The sequence below is a fragment of the Carassius carassius genome, chromosome 28 (assembly GCF_963082965.1).
Source record: "Carassius carassius chromosome 28, fCarCar2.1, whole genome shotgun sequence".
NCBI lineage: Eukaryota > Metazoa > Chordata > Actinopteri > Cypriniformes > Cyprinidae > Carassius > Carassius carassius.
Genome location: NC_081782.1, coordinates 14,948,287 through 14,969,190, shown reverse-complemented (window position 1 = coordinate 14,969,190; position 20,904 = coordinate 14,948,287). Strand labels below are relative to the sequence as shown.

At 37.7% G+C, this 20,904-nt stretch overlaps 1 protein-coding gene across 3 annotated transcripts in view; it reads right to left on the bottom strand.

Annotated features, from left to right (window-relative positions):
* LOC132108052 (protein-tyrosine sulfotransferase 1-like) overlaps nt 1-20,904 on the bottom strand; it is a 43,996-nt gene that overhangs the window by 8,811 nt on the left and 14,281 nt on the right. For 2 of the 3 annotated variants that reach the window (XM_059514516.1, XM_059514517.1), the window contains exons 2-4: nt 19,938-19,965; nt 18,964-19,902; nt 5,478-5,676 (exon numbers count right to left, since the gene is read on the bottom strand). In XM_059514516.1, the coding sequence (XP_059370499.1) occupies nt 5,478-5,676; nt 18,964-19,902; nt 19,938-19,960 (1,161 nt within the window). In that variant the 5' untranslated portion in view covers nt 19,961-19,965. Of the gene's footprint in view, nt 1-5,477; nt 5,677-18,963; nt 19,966-20,904 lie in introns of all 3 variants that reach the window. The other variant, XM_059514518.1, reaches the window with a different exon arrangement.

Sequence of the window (20,904 nt, the reverse complement as noted above, 5' to 3'; positions counted from 1 at the left end):
AATTAATAACAGAATTCTCATTTTTGGGTGAACTATCCCTTTAACAAGGGACTTTATGAAAGTAAATAAATAGTAGTAAAAATGCTTAGAAAGTTGGCCTGTCTCAGGTATTTGATATGATGCAACACAGAGTAATCTTTGAAGTTAAATGCAACACAAATACTTAGTTTTTACCAAGAATTCGTCTAAAAAAAAAAAAAAAGAGGACAAAAACATGCATGTTAATGTCAGAGCAGCTGCAAAAGTCATCAAATCTTACGAGACCTCAGCTGTAACCCCGAGTTCATGAGGTCTCATCTACAGACCTGCACCATGACTCTGCAACATAGCCGCTTTTTCTCTGATGAGCTGGAGTCTTGCAGTCCGCCTCTGTTTCCAAGGAAACCTCGCTATTGAGAGGCCTGCGACTTCAAAGCCATTTCCACAGCCATCTAGATACTGTAAAAATGGCAGGGGGACTTGCATTCAAAGCATATTATAAAAAGCCACAATGGCCTGTTTACAGCAAGGACATCATGTGAAGGAGATCAAGTGTATCTAGAGCCAAATTAATCAAAAACATGTCCGGTCGCTGTGGGAAAACAAAGTATTCAAGAAATGTACAAGCCTAAATGCTCCTCTCACACTGAGGGTTTGCTCATTTTTGAAACACTCCAGGCAGTTTTTCATATGCAAATATTTGCAGTAGGAAGAGAATTTTGAGTAATTTTATAGTCGATTGCTCTAACACTTACAATGAGCAATCAATTTCTGTACATTTAACTAACCCTATGTATCTAAACACCACTTTTTTTTAGCATTTCACATGTTTGAGGTGATACATGGTGATAGTTGGAGTCTGTTGTGCATGATTGCTGATAGCGATCTGACAAGCCACAGAATTTCTTTGCCACTTCTCACTTTTGTTCCACATAAACAGATCCTCATCTGGTGGGATGCACTACTGTAACAAGAAGCAAAAATACCAATGCGAATCACACTAGTGCCACACTTGGATGCTCCTGTAAGAATAAACCATCACCTCTCATCAGCTCAAAGTTGTATCTATAATGTCACCAATTGCATCCAGTTGCTCCTGTGAGATTTGGGTGAGAGATTCAATGTGAAAGAACACGTCATTGTTGCCTATGGCAGAAAAATCAATTTGCGAGTAATTTGAGTGGTGTTTTCACTAGTCAACTAGCTATTTTCAAAACAAGTTTCTCATTTCTAATGCACGTTTCAGTGACACGACAGTCGTTTCTTATGTGGATCTAATAATTTATTCAATTGATACATTAAATTGCATTTTTGATACATTTAAATGCAATTAAAAATGCTATTTTTATTTTTAAGATCAATTTGGTTGTAAAACTGATGTTGATACTCTAAAATTTTAATGGTATGCATGAATTAATAATGTTTGTAAAAAGTTTTACCTTTAAATATACACTACTGTTTAAAAGTTTGGGGTCAGTGGGATTTTAAAAAAATAAATGCAAACTTTTATTTCATAAGGACACAATAAATTGTTAAAAAGTGACTTTAAAGGCATTTGTAATGTCTCATAAATGCTGTTCTTTTGAACTTTACTACCGATCAAAGCATCTTTGATATGCAAAACATACATGCATCACAGTTTCCTCAAAAATATGAATCAGTTTTCAACAGAGATAGTTAAGAAATGATATCAGCATGGCACATGTGCTGAAACTACATTTTTAAAGAGTTCCCTTTCCGTTATTGTGGAAGCTCTTATTAGTCATTGACCCACATGCTTAGTCCATGTCAATTTCAGCAATGCAAGGCATGAAAATGCAAGAGGAGCAAACTAATGGCCTACTTGACCTATTATGACATCACTGCAATACTTAAAGCACAGAGAACCCCTGCATTTAATGGATGCTAAAACGATTCGAAATAAAACGGCTCATATTTTTCAACTTCTGAAGCACAGCTTGCTTCTCAGACTTCAAAAATAGAGTCACAGCACAGTTCACCATTTTTACTGCACATGCTCGGTGTTACAGCATGTCTGCATCACACACCTTGTGAGCAGATCTTAGATCTTCACTGTTGTGTGTGTGTCATACTTCATGTCAAAGTATGGAGGGGGCAGGCTTAACGACTGATGCATGCAGCTGTGTTTGATCCAGGGGAAATACACATTAATACGCAGCAGATGTGCTTCTCCCTATGTCTCTCTCTCTCACACACACACACACACACACACACATATTTATACACACACACTCAGCCTTGAGTCAGAAAGATCTGGCTGTTGAAGGAAAGGGACTACAACAATAGCTTTTCAAAGGAATGCTGAATGAAGTCCGAACTGCTGCGTAGGTTACAAGCATGCACAAAACTGGCCAAAATATGCAGAAATACAAACAAATGCAAGAAAGATTAAATACAATACAGTTACAAACAAACAACACACTCCTGTGCCTAGTTTTAAAAGCTGCTGCCTCCTTTTTGGAACGAAAGATCAAACATTAATGCTTTGTCCAACTTGCAGAATTTTCTAGTCGAATAATTGTTCTTTTCACACAAAACAGGGCTTTGAAGATTGCAGGGTTTCGGTGAGAAGAACGGCATGAGTTTTATTCAACAAGCGAAACATATGGAACTGAGAGAGATTGGCGCCAATTGAATCGCTGAGAGTGAGTCCAAAAAAAGCAGAAATTTCTCAACTAAAAGGAATCTTCTGTGTGTGGGAAAGAGGGAACAACTGTCATGGAAAGCAAAGCACAACTGCAGAATAGTTCAAGGTTGACAAACGCTTCAGACTGTCAAAGCAGACATGGAGTATTAAAGGGACAGTTCACCGAAAACTCACGCTCAAGTTGTTCTAAAGCTGTATGACTTTCTTCTGTGGAACACAAAAGAAGATATTTTGAAGAATGTTTTGACCTTATAATGAAAAACAACATTGGATCCCACTGTTTCAGTTAGGGCTGGGCGATATGGGCAAAAAAATTATCACAAATTTTATCAGAGACACTTTAAATGGCTAAAAATGCCAAAAAAATTATCACAAATTTTATCAGAGCAACTTTAAATTTCAAATCTTTATTCCTTTCCAGTTTAAAGGCAGATTTTTGCTCCCAAGTGAAAGATGTAGAAACATGATCATTAATGGTGGTTTTAAACTACTCTTTATGGTCAGAACATGACAAACACTTGACGTTTTTGAATTCTTTACACTTTGAGTCATTTTATCAAAATGAGTTTCTTTAATATTTTTTATGCATTTCTTAGTTCATGCATATTCTTATAGTTCATATTGTTTCAAATCATGTATCACATACATTATATCGAACATTTTTCAAATTCTTGTTAGCATTTTATTGATAAAATTAAATCATATATAATAAAATTAAATCATATTAATTGTAGTTTGTTTTATTGTCCAGCCCTACTTTCAATGTATAGGAAAAACATTGAAATATCTTCCTCTATGTGTGAACTTTTCTATGGGTGAACTTTTACTATAAGAAAAACTTTCCAATTGGAATTCGAGACGTTCTGACCACAAATACATTCCTACATCTGAGACAAGGGCAACTAGGATGAAGTTGTAGGATGAAAACCTTGCGCAGCTGTGTCAATGCCACTGATAGTTTTCCAAGGATAGGAATCTGACACGGCTTTTCCCCTCCGACTCTCTGAGCCGGACTGGCACATTGAGAGAGCTCGACAGGGGCCTCTTCCCGACCTTAGAGGAAAAAAAAATGCCCCAATATTTAACCATGACTGTGGTTCGCTGCTCAAGTAGCACAAAAATGCTTTCCACCACAGTCAGCACTCCATCAAGTCATGCAATTTTCCAAAGTTTGTTATGTTTCAACATGGAAAAACGCTAATAGAGTGAAGCTTTATATCAGGCCTTTCATAGTGAATGACAACACCACCGAGCCCACCTTGAGTGGCACGGCATCCATTATTTAGTAAGGAACAGGGACACTGCTACAAGCAGAAATGTTTTCTCACAGAATTTCAAAACCTGTCTGCTCGAAGAACACAAAGAGCCTGAAGCCATTTTGATCAATCTTAAAGTCTCTTACGGGGTTTTAAACACATTTTATATTCTTTTTTTCCCGATGGTTTAGCATATGATTTCATCATTAACCACTGCTAATGGATAGCAGCTGTGAAAGAGCATGGTGTAATACCACTGATGTAAGAACTGAGCCTAAATTCTCTTTATTAAAATGAGACTTCCAGTCTGAACGAGAAGAAAGGGTATAGCTGCTACAGCTTCTCTTGAACTATCATCATAGATTGTATTAGCATCCAAATCGTCTTGATCTTTAGCTCAGTAAACAAGGCAGAAAAAGGAATTACACAAAGTATTGAGATTAATGGGAAATAAATGGTTGGTCAATTCACAAGCTCGGCTCGTAATAGAATGTACATTTATTAATGTTTGACAGCGGTAAGCTGGGTCTACATAAACCAGTGAGCCTCGAATCATTAGCAATCAATAACATCAGAGAAATGATGATGGAGAGATGGATTCAACAGAGTGTCAATCAATGTTTGCTCCTTTGTAAAGAACACCCACTTCATCTAAAAAATGAACTAAACAAAATGACTGAAATTTTATTGTATTATCCTTCATTAAGAACAATTTTCTTTGAGATAGGCGATGTGAGATTTCTAGTGTCTACCTAGGAGTAGATTATTATTATTATTATTATTATTACCAAATTTTTCGGACTATAAGTCGCACCTGAGAATGAGTCACATCAGTCCAAAAATACGTCATGATGAGGAAAAAAACATACAAGTCGCACTGGACTATAAGTCGCATTTATTTAGAACCAAGAGAAAACATTACTGTCTACAGCTGCGAGAGGGCGCTCTATGCTGCTCAGTGGTAGACTACAGGAGCACTGAGCAGCATAGAGCGCCCTCTGGCGGCTGTAGGCGGTAATGTTTTCTCTTGGTTCATTTCTCTCGGTTCATGTCAAATTAATTTTGATAAATAAGTCGCACCTGACTATAAGTCGCAGGACCAGCCAAACTATGAAAAAAAGTGTGACTTATAGTCTGGAAAATACGGTATTATTATAGATCTACTCCTATACATATATATATATAACCTACTGGAGCTGTAATGGCTAACATTCAGATTCTCTAATCTGCATAACCGTCCTTTGCTTATCTCAGAGATGCAACTCACACCTAAGGACCCGTTTCACACATGGAGCTGCTCTCTCCTGCAGGATGTGTGGAATGCAAATGTTTTTTTTAATACTTGGATTAAAAAGTAAAAAGCACAAAAGCTAAGCGACACTAAATCCTCTGATCCCAGTCTCATAACATACAGCCTAGCTTGAGGAACACTTTCAACCAACATAACATGGCTATGTGTCCGAGACATATCTGACCTAATAATATCAGCAAGATGATTTACTAGTGGGCGGAGGAAAATGAGGTCGAGGTGCTTTAAGGTAGAAATGAATTAGATATTTAGTAGAGATGCTCACTCTTCTAGTGTTATCCAGGACGAGGGGGTCGGGCCGACCGTAGTTAGGAGGGTTGGCGTGGGGATCATAGCCGAGCCGGGCCAGCATGGGGGCGATAACAGGCATGTCCCGCAGCACATCTGGGGGGATCTTACCCACCCACTTGGATAAGGCCTCCACGTTGACAGGCTTGATCACCTGGTCTGTAGATCTCTCTACCCTGTGGAGCAAAAGAAGTGGGTCAGTGGAGCAGGACCATGTGCACACGTGCTTTACAATCTTACCACTGTGGACTAATTGGCTCTAATTAGATTGAGCAATGAAATTAAAGAAAGCTCTAGGCTGTGTATGATGCTTCAAACGAACAACCTTTCATTCTCTCCAAGATCATCACCCAAATGCATCCCACTTCATATTCCACACTATCCTTGTGTTTGATGAGGTACAAACGACATTAATGGATGTTTCTTGATTTGCTAGTCTAGATGTAGAAATTTCAATGTAGAGTTTCAATGGCTTTATGCTGACATAAATGAACTTACCGGTTTTATTGAACTCCAATAAATTATAATAGTCTAGTTTTCACTGCTTACTGCAGCTAAACAAGCTGCTTCCATCACTTCACCATAAAACGTGTGTGGATTCAAATTTGCAGAGATATTAAATATGAATCAGGCATTATGTCACACCCTAGGTAAATTATTCATATGTCTGAAATTAAATATTTACAAAGCCATGGACAAACCAGTCCATGTCAGGTTTTTGTTGATAGAGAACACATAGGAGTGGATTACTTTTTAGGAGAGGTTCGTTTACCTATCACTGACATTTGCATAGGGATGATACTTTTTTCCAAGAAAATTGAAAAATCTACTGAACACCCATCATTGTTCTCTTATGACAGCAGATGGGAACTGCAAATATTGGGTCAATCCCACAAAGCCCACAACGAACATTAGCACGTTATATTACCCTTAAAAAAAATCAAAAGAAAAGATATTATTTTCTTGACTATTTGGCACATTATCCCACCATCTCATCATAATATATTAAGATAATTTAGTAATTATCTATTATTGTAAATTTAAAAAAAAAAAAACGTATTATTAATTAAAAACTATTGTTTTCAGTGTAGATGCAAATAAATTGCAAAATGAAAAACTGCAAACAAAATAATAAAATAAAATGAATACATTTCTTTTGACAAAAATAGTTTATAACATAAGATGTTTTTTCTCTGTCTGTGTGTGTGTGTGTGTGTGTGTGTGTGTGTGTGTTTAAACACACACACACACACACACACACACACTCACACACACACATTTATTTCATTTTTTCACTCCATTACAAATGTTCTCTTTCTCTGTTTTTCCAACTTTGAATGGATCTGCCTCTTGTTTGGACTGAGTTGACTGCACTTGGAGACGGACGGAGTCATTGAGGCCATATCCCCCCCGTTTTTATTATTTCTTCCCTCATAGAGAAGACTGGCTCCAGATGGGAAACAGATTACTACACTCAATCCCCATCTGCAGCCAAGACTTCACTGCCGCCCCACATCAGAGTGCTGTGTGGATCCGATATACAACACCCTGAGGTGCTTACCATCCCTGAACACAGCAAATAATTACACAACAACCAGTGCTAAGACTCATGCTGGCACATTTAGGAGTGTGTTTGTGTGTGCATGTGTAAAACCAAGTGAAGGACCCAGCAGTCTGCGTGACAAGCTGCCTCGTCATCCCTTCTCAAACATCAGTTACAGAGCCGTGACAAGCGATGGGAAAAGCAATCCTTTCTCTTTCAGACATTTTGTTAAGTGAAAAAGTTTCACCAGTTAGTTTAAGTAATCACACAAATTCTCAAGGCATTTCATGATATAGTCATGACATTTTAATCTATAACTGATTTATGTTCTTGGACATGAATTTCTCTTTTTTTTTCGTGTCACTCGGCATGACTTTTACTGTAAAGTATTTCAGCAGGAATTGTCTCAGTGCAGGGTACAATTTCAGTGTTTAAATCTTTGCATTTGTAAAACTAGAAATTATTAGATAGAAAATCTTGTGACTATGTCACGAAATGCAGTGAGACTGGGTTGAACTGAAGTCTGATGGGTTTGGAACAACATGAGGGTGAGTAATTAATGTCAGAATTTAACTCTTTTGGTAAACTATCCCTTCAAGGCACCTAATAATGCTGTGAACCGTGGATGTTTTACATGTCTAAAGCATGTAAAGTAAACTAGTTCTAATCAACTCACATTTTCACATAAATCATGAGAAACCATAACCTGCATTATGAACCTCATTCAAGTCAACTGCTTGGTTCACACATGCTCATGTCAACAGCTCATCAATTTAAGATATGTCTAAGTCAAAACTGTTTCCTGTGACTTAAAAACTGTTCAAACCATTAACTGACTCTTTACTTGAGAGAGAACCACATTTAGTATACTACATTTGTCTTGAGAACTACTTTCTAATCACCTTTTAAAAGTAACTGGCACGACAAATAACGGGACTGTTAAAAATATATTTGTCATTGAATCAGTCATTCAAGAGATTTGTTCAAAAGCGCCGATTCATGCAGTAATTAAATAAGTTAGGTATTTATGAGTGAGTCATTAAATCATTCATTCAAACCATTTGTTCATAAGTTTATTAAATGTATTTTTAATATGTACATATATCGATTTGATAAAATGTTTCACCCAATTCACAAAAAAAAGAAAAAAAAGAAAGAAAGAATGATTCGTTTGTGAACTGGACATCACTAAATGTAAATGGAGAAAGTCATGCGCTTCCATCTGCTCTTCAGAATTACAAACCTAAGGTCTTATGCTTTGAGGTGTGCATTTAGCAATATAAAAATGTTAAACTGAGGAAAATCTAGTCTCCTCTTATTCCTGGAATGTAGGAACATAGCGGTATATGAGTTATTGAATTCACCTTCCCATCACACCCTCCCCGACCTCAGCCTCAGCACTAGAGACCTGCATTTCTCCCCAGGCACCACAAAGTCCATTTATATTGGCAAGCCGCTCCGCTGTACATTTCATTGTTCAAGTCCCTGGCCAACGCAGTCCTTCACTTCTCTAATCCATTTACATTGGAATTGCACTTCGGCTGCAACGTGATTAATAGATTTACTGTTTTCCAAGACAGAGAGGACTGTTTTCTTTCTTTGCTGCAGTTATTTTCTTCAGTGGAAAACTCAAAAATCATTAATTGAAAAACAGAAAAAGCAAGCACACGTAAACGTGGACAGGAGGAAAAGCCATTTCTGACAGCTTGGCAGTGGATACGTCATGCCATATCAGTTGCCATGGCCAACACATGCCAAACACGCAGTCTGCATGCGCTGACGCGAATCGGTATGAATCTCTTTATGATACATAGCTGACACCCTTTAAGGTGAGATTTGCATCTGCAAGCTTTGTATAAGCACAAATACTGTATGAAAGAAAACATCAGGGATAAGCGGTTTGATTTAAAGGGGACATATGAGGCGATTTCAAGTTTTCCTTTGTCTTTGGTGTTACAATCCGTAAGGTTGCAAAGACGGAAGTCTCAAACCCAGAGTGATATTCTTTATAAAAGTTAAGACTTGTCCACGCTTTCCTAATATGCCTCATTAAAACACGCCCCCCACATGTCTATGTCACTATGCCAATCACAATGCACTGGATAGCTGGCCAATCAGAGCAGTCCAATGAGCTTTGTAAAAATCTACATGTTTCAGAAAGGGAGGGCAGAGATGACCAACAATGTGTCTAATGTGGAAAATAATGTGTTTTTTGATCCCTTAAACCGTAAAAACATTCAATTACTCCAAATACATAAAATAATGTTCTTTTTTGCAACATCATAAGATCTCTTTAAACAGAACTGGTTACACTAATATACCATATTTCATCAATTAATTTCATGATATGGCGATTTATTAATCACATTATGCATTTAGCACATGCTTTTATCCCAAGCAGCTTACAATAGAGGAACATAAGCAATTTTTCACAGACCCAACAATATGCAAACAAACATGTGCATATTAGTTGGAAAAAAAAGACCATTTAAAGCTGGCATATAGATATTTCAAGCCTTAATTGATTCCTAATGAGGATAAGGAATTAGGGATGGGCGTTTTCCACAAATATCACATTCGAATATTTGAGCTCACAAAAAACGAATATTCGAATATTCGTTTATTTAAATTAAGTTTAATGAGTCAGACGTTATTTTTCAGCAACATTTGTTTTCGTCATTTTTAACAAGCTTACAATAAGCTTGAACATTACACATCGTGTTTTGTAGCTGAAAACCTTTAACAATGCGTGCAAACAAACAAAAGTACAGATTAAAAGCAAAAAAAAAAAGTGAAGAAAGAAAAAACGTAATGCAGCCTGCAGCAATTAGGCTATTGTACAGAATTTAGCTTACACTTAACTTTTAAACTGTCAGCAAATCTTTTTTGCTTTTTTTCTATTGTTTCAAATGTTCTTGTTAAGAAATACGGGCATGTAAACATGATCGGAGGAAAGTCGGCTCCTTAGTCTGTTAACAATAAGGCCAGCCGCGGAGAAAACACGCTCTGACGGCACAGACGTTGGCGGGACTCACAAATAACGGTGTGCTAAGCGAATAAGTTTTGTGAAGCGCTTCGTGTTTTCGTTTCACCACTGAATGGGATCCTCATCTGGTGGAATACATGGCTCCAGCAAGAACTGTTTCCACTCGTCTCGGCTGGACTCTCTGTAATCATCGCTGGAGAACTGGCTCTGCCTTTTCCGATCAAGTGGGCATTGCATCTTCTTCATCGTAGCGGCTGCATCCGCACCACTCGCATCAAGGGAAATCATCCGATAATGTTCAAAAAAGTTTTTTGTTTTTCTTACTTCTCTCATGTTTTCATCGAGAAACCTGAGATGTTTGTGCCGAGGGTCTAGGGCAGACGCGAGAAGAGGAGTTTTCACTGCATTCTCCAAGTTAGCGGTGTTTATTCGTTGCTTGAGAGATGCCGCAACAATGTTCTTGGATCACTTTCTGTGATTCTCCACGGCATATTTGAAGTACTGTAGAAGGCCGCAGCTCTTAGGGGGGCGTTCACATATCGCGTCTTTTGCATGCTCAAGTTCGTTATTTCCAATGTAGGCGCGCGGTATGCGCGCTCATAATGGAAGCGACGCGGTCGCGTTATTTCCAGGCGCGTCCGCACAGTATCGTGTTAAAAACATCTCAACTTTTCAGAATGCCGCAAGCAAACCGCGGGTCATGTGACAAGAACTAAACATTCAGCTTCATCCTTTCCTGTAACAACGTTGAAAGCTCAGCCAAGATGAAGGAACAGCTGATCATAGCTGTATATGGATTGCCATTTTGAAATAAATTTAGTAGCAGAGCTACTGAAAGCGATTTTTTTTGTGCTGCAAATCCATTTATCCTTTGCTGAAATTTCCGCATCTTCATGGAGAGAACACGTCGCCTCAGGAGCGCTTCTGCCCGAGCGCTTTGGAAAGAAGGAGAAAGCGGCGTGCATAGCCTTTTCCACGCGTTATTAGGCGCGATATGTGAATGGCCCCTTAATCATTCATTAATTACTTTTTGCTTGCATACACCTTCAAATATGCCGTGGAGAATCACAGAAAGTGACCAAATTAGGTTTTATTGTGAACTTTTTTTTTTTCTTTTTTTTGGGAAATTCGAATATCATTTTTATTTATCGAATAATTAGAGCAGAATGAATATTCGAATGTTCGACTATCCGTGCACATCCCTATAAGGAATATTAATAACTCTGGCTAATACTGATATTATGGACAATAATATTTATCACAACATTATAATGAAAAGTATGAAAAAAAATATTTTACTTCTGAATTTTTAAATTATTAACTTATAAGAAATAAAGAGTATAAATAGAAATAATATCAATAAATAGAATAATATCAATGACACTATTCATTTAAAAAAATTTTATTGTTCTAATAATCAACATGGTACTAACATATCAAGCTTCCCCTTGATATTAAATAACTATTACAAAAGGTTTTTTTTCTTTAAGTTTTTTTTTTTATAAATGAGATATTAATTGTATTAATATTATTATTAAATAAGATGGGTACGGAAAGTATTCAGACCCCCTTAAATTTTTCACTCTTTGTTATATTGCAGCCATTTGCTAAAATCATTTAAGTGAATTTTTTCTCCTCAATTTACACACAGCACCCCATATTGACAGAAAATCACAGAATTGTTGACATTTTTTTATTAAAAAAGAAAAACTGAAATATCACATGGTCCTAAGTATTCAGACCCTTTGCTCAGTATTTAGTAGAAGCATCCTTTTTATCTAATACAGCCATGAGTCGTTTTGGGAAAGATGCAACAAGTTTTTCACACCTGGATTTGGGGATCCTCAGCCATTCCTCCTTGCAGATCCTCTCCAGTTCTGTCAGGTCGGATGGTAAACACTGGTGGACAGCCATTTTCAGGTCTCTCCAGAGATGCTCAATTGGGTTTAAGTCAGGGCTCTGGCTGGGCCAACCAAGAACAGTCACAGAGTTGTTGTGAAGCCACTCCTTCATTATTTTAGCTGTGTGCTTAGTGTCATTGTTTTGTTGGAAGGAGAACCTTCAGCCCAGTCTGAGGTTCTGAGCACTCTTGGAGAAGGCATTCATCTTTCCATCAATTGCAACCAGTTGTCCTGTCCCTGCTCCTGAAAAACACCCTCACGGCATGATGTTGCCACCACCATGCTTCACTGTTGGGACTGTATTGGAGAGGAGATGAACAGTGCCTGGTTTTCTCCACACATACTGCTTAGAATTAAGGCCAAAACGTTCTATCTTGGTCTCATCAGACCAGAGAATCCTTCAGGTGTTTTTTTAGCAAACTCCATGGGGGCTTTCATGTGTCTTGCACTGAAGAGAGGCTTCCGTCGGGCCACTCTACCATAAAGCCCCGACTGGTGGAGGGCTGCAATGATGGTTCACTTTGTACAACAGATTCTCCCACCTCACGACTGTATCTCTGGAGCTCAGCCACAGTGATCTTTGGCTTCTTCTTTACCTCTCTCACCAAGGCTCTTCTCCCCCGATAGCTCAGTTTGGCCGGACGGTCAGCTCTAGGAAGGGTTCTGGTCGTCCCAAACGTCTCCTATTTAAGGATTATGGAGGCCACTGTGCCCTTAGGAACCTTAAGTGCAGCAGAAAATTTTTTGTAACCTTGGCCAGATCTGTGCCTTGCCACAATTCTTTCTCTGAGCTCTTCAGGCAGTTGCTTTGACCTCATGATTCTCATTTGCTCTGACATGCACTGTGAGCTGGAAGGTCTTATGTAGACAGGTGTGTTTTTTATATACTTTTTGACACTCTTTATTACAGAGGAAAGTCTAAAATGTTTAAAAACAAAAGTAAATGATGGGAATAGATGAGGAACAGGATGGAAGCCGGATTCAAACTTGTGTCGCCCACATGTGTAGGAGCACGTGTACCAGCCGCTAGACCACGTCTCCTCTGAACGACACATTCAATCATGAATACCTTACTTATACTCCCATATTTCTCAGAGAAGGTGCGTATCTTCAGTGTGTTCACCACCCACGGCCCATATGTACAGTAACTGCTCCAACAGCAACACAAATCACCATGCTGTCTATAAGCGGCCGGGTTAGAGATGAAAGAGATAATTTAACTCTGCTACTGCTACATCCATTACTCCACAGTGGGAGCTATATGACAGCAGACGCTGCATATATCATAATACGATGACACAAAGGGTGGTGATCCACTAGATTTTTTCCACCAGTCACTCAGAACAAACACGCTGGCCTTTTCTCGCCATATTGCAAGACCACAAACACACATATACGCGTTCGTAAGGTCATGCAGAGCTCCCTTCTGGAAGAGCGGCTTAATGGTCTCTGGCTGTTTGTCAATTATTCATGGAGGGCGCTAGAGCTTTTTAGCATGGCGGTGTAGTACTAAAGCCAAATAACAGAGCCCTTAGCTACATGGGCCACTCGTACTAATGGTCATGTCTTCGCCACTAGTCACTCAAATCATGCATTCAGAATCGATGTTTATGGACAGGTCTGGTGGCCCATATGTTGGTCAGAGAGGCTCATAGGTGGTGAGCCGCTGATCAATAGCAAAAAAAACAAAACAAGCAGATAGAGACCCGGCACTAACAAACCTAAGTGCAGAGAGCCGCTCCCCTGGCAGGTGTTGTGGGCCAAATTTAATGGACTTGTATTTGTACGTCCCCTCTGGGATAAAGGGTGGTGTCAGTGTTTATTACTAGCCATTAGTGCCCTCAAGGCTTCCCTCTGCCTAAAATCATATCAGTGCCTTCTCTGAAATGTGCTATGGTGGTTCAGTTCCCCTCAAGGACTGCAAAACCATGAAGACTTGAGCTGGCATGCTTTTTTCTGATGCCTGCAAGGACAGCAAAGGCACCTCTTTGGCCGAGTCCTACAAGGCAGCTGCTCTGCTGGGCATCTGAGTGATGAAATATTTATGCATGTGTGCACAATGGTAATTTATATGAGGCCTTCAGATCGAACGTTACATGACAGGTCTAACCCGCTTTATCATTGGGCCCATTAGGCTTAACTAACCTAAACTAACCTAACCTAACCTAAACTAATAAAATAAGGCCCCTCTGATGTGCCATTTCATTTCCAAAGTATGAAAGTATATACCTGCTTATTGTAATAATAATTCTCAGTAACATTTGTACTGGACTTTAAAAAAAAAAAAAAGTTATATATTTAACAGTTTGAAAACAAAACACAACCGGTCTAAATATGTTTACCTTTATCCAATTATGTACAAAACAAAAAATCTTAGTAAGAAATAAGGCAACATTTAAACCAATTTTGAATATATAATAGTTGAAACCCAGTACCTACATTTAAAAGTGTGATATAGCATATTCTCTCCGTGGGCAATGAATCTTGGGATAGTCTGGACTGGACTGATCCTTAGGTTTTATCCTTCATGTCCCAGGAAATGAAGGATGCATTTCGAGGATGCATGGCTCATTTAGAAACCAGACTGATCCAGTTCTCTAGTTCATTTCAACTGATTGAATATTCTAGCCTGAGTAGGCTAAGGCATGGTTCACCCAAAAAAACTAAGAAAATTTTGTTATCATTTACTCACCCTCAGGTTTTTCCAACCCTGTGTGAGTTTCTTTCTTGTTCTGAAGATAGTCTATAAAAGTCAATAGCTATCCTTAACTGTTGGGTTACATATATTTGTAAAAATATATTGGCAACATCCGAAGAAAAAACTTGTACACGCTTAGAACAACTTGAGGGTGAGTAGATGACAGAATAATAATGTTTGGCCGAACTAACCTTTAACATCTCACTTGAGGCAAATACGGTTAGTGAATAAAAACTTAAAATTATTTCCTTTTCTGATATATAAGGCACAGAATCATACCTATGATAATTGTTCGGAGCTTTTAAACACTTTTTGAAACTTCACAGCCACAGTTACAATTATACAAAAAAAAAGTTGTGTTAAGGATACAATAACTGAGTTGCATATGAACTTCAAAGAACAAGACAAAACATTTGTCCATAATGAATCTAGAACAAGCTTCATATAATGCCCTGTTTTAATGAGCATTTGCTTCTAATCAATGGAGACAGTGTGCTAAGGAATGCACATGCTACTGTCTGGACACAAGACGACAAGCTCCATCCATCCCTCCTCCATCTCTTTCTTGAGGGCCAGTTTAAGATCTCAGTCTCTCAAGCTCACTGTCACGGAGACGTGACAAACAGCAGTACTGCTCACTTAGCGTACATTAAGGAGTTTTATGGATATCCAAAGCAGCCACCCAACCCCAAAGCCCAGTGAAGGACAAGAACAGGGATCTTGTCACTAGAAGGGCTCTAGTTAAATTAACAGAGCCTGGGTTGGACTCAACAGAGTAGACACTAGAAGCACTCAAGCCTTGCCTCAGGACACATGGGATAAGGGTGCAGAATAACAAAAACAGTAAATTAACTTTTCCTCCACAGATCCTCCTGTGAGATTATTCCTACAAAAAAAAAAAAAAAAACAAGCTCACTGAAGACAAGTAAACAGTTTAAAAGTAAACAAATTAAATAAGAATAAGAAAATATTTCGAGGTAAAAGGACAAAAAAACTACAGTAGAACAAAACAATAAATTCTATGCTATGTAAACAAATGTATAAAAATGTATAAAAAATTAAATATTTCTTTCTTCTTATTAAAGTTATAAAAGTCGCATGCAAGAGCAGTGAGAGGTTTTCTCTCTTTGGTTGTTAGACTGCTGTCACTTTAAGAGCTACCCAGATCCAATATACTGTTACACATGTGTTTCTTTCTCAGCTGTTTGCCTTCACTTACTGTAAGACCTAAGGTTACTGGTTTTTAAGAGGATACTTGCAAAGACAGGCATTTTGAAACATACAAGTGTGTGTATGTGTATTCAAGGCCTGTGAAGCAGCAAAATCTCATACATTGACCACATACAGCCAAATGAGTTCTCTTTCACTGCTGATTGTATTGCAACAGCTTAAAGTTTATGTTTTTAAACCGCAATACTTAAAAACGCACGCAAACTCAAAAAAGTTTTTGTGACCACAAGAATAACAACGTCACTTGAGCATGCAACCGCGACAGAGACGATAGTTGAAAACCGATTGACAAATTTCTAGCAGTTAATCGTGTCACACAATCGTGTTGCACAACTTTGGAAAAGAGGACTCTGGTTTCTTAATGTGACTTAGTTTCCTTCAGATGCTTGTTGTGTTGTGTTGTGTCCTAATATGCCTATTTACCTACTATATAACAAGTGAAAAATATGAAATGAGTAGCATGTCCATATACATTTATTTTAATTTTTTATAAAGTGGTACCCCAAAGTACCTGGATGACTTACTGCTTCCACTGAAATTCATCTGATGGATATTTATCAATCCCATGGGGCTTACTGAGCTTAAATATCAGACAATCCTAGTGATTTGCTCAATTAATTTAATGTGAAAACTGAAAATGAATCATTCATTTAGGAAAGGTTGAAACTGTCAGTGTCATCGCACAAACATCCACTTGTCCATTCAGTGGCTAACGATACCGTGTGTCACTGAGCCCTTCATTATGTGGTTTTGGAGGAATAACAGAGTGTTCAGCAGCTGAGGTGTTTTTAACTCATCCCTTTCCTGTTCCACAACAGACCATATAAAGAAGCATGGTAGGGCTGAGTCATACAGTATATACTGACAATGTATCATATATTTAGCATTGTTTTGATGGCAGTGTAAAATTAAGCAAGAGCTTACTTCTTGTATGAACAGTTTTGTAACTACAGTAACTTTGCATTTTGAATGATCCTGTATATACTGTATATTAACAACAACACCATCCAATATAAAATATTGTTAAAAGGCAAATAAATAAATAAAATATTTAAAAAAAAGTTTTCGTTATATATCCCAGCTCTCATCTAAAGAAATTGGTAAGGCCAGAAAATGATAAAGGAAGGACAGAATAAGTATGCAGGTTACCCAGCTCACAGATTTTTGACAGACCACAGATGAAAGACAGACCAGAGATGCTTTGAGAACAAAGAGGGGAAAAAATTTATATGCTACACCATCCAAATAAAAAAGAAAAATCTGTGGGCCCTCTCTGACCATAAGCTTTTTATTTCTAAAAATGGACACCAGACAGAAGCCAAATTTCTTTGTGGGACATAAATGGGCTCGACTGATTCATGTGTTAATGGAGGTGACCCTTTGTGCTTTCAAGATATCAATGATTTCTGCAGGCCATGTGTTTATCTAAGTGGCTTAAAACACATCCACACCATATGACCAAAACTTTGTACTTTATTTGGGATGTTTTCTGGAGTGATTAATGAAACAGTGACTAACCTTGTTTTGTTCTTGAATATGTAACTCCCTGAAGTGCAGAAACAAATTACCTCTGAGTAGCATTTGACAAAACGAGGTTGCATTTACAAAAAAAAAAAAGTATTTTCATTATACATCAGTTTTTTTTCTATTGGAAAATAAAACATCAGGACTCACGTTCCAACATGCAACAACATGTTTTACTGCTGCAGGAATGTCGTTGGTGATCTACACCCTTCATTTGCTCTGTTCAGGGCATGAACTGTGCAGAAAACTCATTAGATTTAAGAACATGCCCTAGAAGCTGCTACACAACATACTGTGGTCAAGGAGAACGTGTACTCAACTGCACTCGAGGGATTATCAAGTTGTTTTCAGCCAGAACTGAAAATAATTTAGCACTGGTCAGTGAGAATTTTAGCACATGTACAGTTATAGCCTGACAGAGAGAGAAACACCCACACACATCTGCACATACACATAAATGAACACTAAGTGTTGTTTATGTTTGGAATAGCACACTACCATACTAGTCTGAACATTTCTGCAGTATACAGTACATAAACAATCAACAGTATGGAACATTCTGCATGCATGGAATAACCAGGTGATCTAATGCCCTAATGCTGGACTTTACCGCCCATTTACATTGTGATGAATAAACAGAATCAAATCACAATATTTAATCGATTTTTTCCTAATCGTTTGATCAGACTACTAAAATTAGAATATTTTACATAAATTACATACACATTCTAAAATATATACATCATTTTATTTACTAAAAACGCAAAACAGCTGTACCTATGTTGTTAAATAAAATTAAAACTATCAAAAACTAAAAGGCTAAAATAAAATAAATGAGATGGAGAACTTAAAAAACATCTGAAATATTGCAGATGTCATCTGAAATAAGTTTCAATTGAAATACTAAAATTACTAAACTGATATATAGATGTGTGTGTGTCTAAAAAAAAAATACTATTTAAATTACTTAAACTGAACTAAAAATAAAACTGAAATTCTAAAAATGTAAAATATTATCACTGAATTAAATTTACAAGTAATGTGACAGCAATGTAGTCTAGTAATTGTTTTTACAATCTTAATTAGTAATGTGAATAATGATTTTTTTATTTTATAGATCAAACTAAATATTATACAATATAAATAATTATTAATAACTTGTTATTAGTTATTATTAATATGTTTTATATATAATATTTACAAAAATGCTAAATATTTGTATTTATTTCTGTATTTATAAAATATGTAGGTCTTGTAAAAGCAATGTAGCATACGTCTATTCAAAATGTCATTACACATGCTGTTTCACACACTATTTTTGGAAGAAAAAAAATAGTAGGCCGTAAGCATCACCTAGTATGCCAAAAATAGCCTGTGTGACACAAATGGCTGGTGGCATTAACTAGATAAGATAACTGAACCAAGCTTAAATAATCCAGATGGCTCATAAACCCAAGATACTCATGCCGGAATGCAGTGCTTAAAATCCTGCTTTGTCTTTGACAAGAAAACAATTATAGCTTATCATTTAACCCCTGACCCAACACAAAGTAAACTAGTCCACAAGTCAAAAGCACTTACTTGGAGAGCGAAACACCTCCTGCTTTCCCAATGAGCTCCTCGTGGTGCAGAACTGCATCATTCCAAGGAACGTTCAGGAATTTCAGAAGCGTTTTCATCCACTTCTCTGGGTGCAGGACAAGCTGTTCGTAGTGCACAGGAAGGCACTTGTCCGCTGCCTCCAGACACTGAGTGTACATTGTTTCTATGGCCCGGTTCCACTTTGTCAGGCAGTCCCGATAGCTGCTCAAGTCAAACCCGGCGATGGTGACTTTACGGGAGATCATGGAGTGGACGGAGGCCCTGCCGTCACGAATCATGAGGATGAACTTAGCGTTAGGAAAGATCTTAGCCAGATACGAAAGCGATTTAAGAGCAAATGGGTCTTTATTACAAAGGTAGTTGGCCGGTTCCCCATGTTTTACGATGATCTCCAGAAGGAAAGCTTGCATGGCTGAGTCCAAGACCTCGTCTGTTACTCCGGCTTCATCTAGCCTCATTTTCTCCCGGCCAGAGCGGCTCCACATCTGCTTCATGGCCAGAATGCGAGGAATGACACGGGTTTCTTCTCCACAGCGCACATCGGGATGAGCGTCCAGCATGGCCCGCATAAGAGTGGTGCCACTGCGAGGGACACCACCGATAAATATAAGAGGCATGTCTTTATTGTAGAGGAAGGGGGTGCTGAGGTTCTGGCCCGTGCGCAGGGTGGTGCGCAGGCTGCTCACCAGCAGTGGGCTGCGCTCCTCTATCCGGTGGTGGCACTCCATGGCATGCCGACCCAAGTAGAAGACCGTGACGGAGCTGATGACCAGGCAGGCCACCAGTAAGTTCTGCTTCAGCTTGCCAATCATCTCGGGGGCGAGCTGGCGGGGCAAGCGGTAGAGTGAGATGGGGAAGAAGCAGAAAAAGGGTAGGTGAGGTTGTGGTGAACGCCCGATACTCAGGATTGGCCGTAACGGAGCAAGTGGAAGCTGGGATCTGCTGCATGCAGCTCTCGTCGAGTACCTGAATCCATCAGGCCTGAAACACAACAGAACAGATCCTTCAGTCAACCTCATGTGATTACAGCATGTGTGGCTCAATGACAAATAAGAGTGTCCGTTTATAAATATATATCTAGTTTAAACACACATTCTTGGAAATTAGGTTTAAAAAATGTTTTAGAACATTTTCAAGAAAGGCTTAAATTTAATGACTCTGAAAATGTCATGTGATGTAACAAACCATCAAGTATAACAAAGACATATTTTTCCTTACATCTTCAACACATATGATTGCACACATCTATTTATAACTTGTGTTTTGAAGGTATTTTTTTATAGTACTTTTAGTTACTTTATATATATATATATATATATATATATATATATATATATATATAATTTTCTTTTTTTTTTGTATAAATTATTATTTAATAAATATTTGTATTTTTTTGGGGAGTCACATCAAATAACAAATATAGTTTTCTTGTCATTAAAAGTTCTGATTAGTTTACGGCATATAAATTGTACATACACATTTTAATTTATTAAATAGATTTTTAATTTTAAATTAATATAATGACCACTTTGCACATGACAGAGTTCACTCAGATTTGTTTTTTCAAATAATAATACACTTAAATAAAGCACTTTTTAAGAAAGGTTTTAATTTAATGACTCAACGTCATGTGGTGTAAGCAACCATCAAGTAAAACATAAAGATATATTTTTCCTTACATCTTCAACACATATGATTGCACACATCCATTAATAATTTGTGTATTTTTAAGGCATTTACAGTAGTATTAACATAATATAATAACATAATAACAGTAGTATTTTAGTTATTTATTCAAGTTTTATTCATAGTTTTGATGCCTTCAGTGTGACTCTACAATTTTCATAGTCATGAAAATAAAGAAAACTCTTTGAATGAGAAGGTGTGTCCAAACTTTTGGTCTGTACTAATATATATATA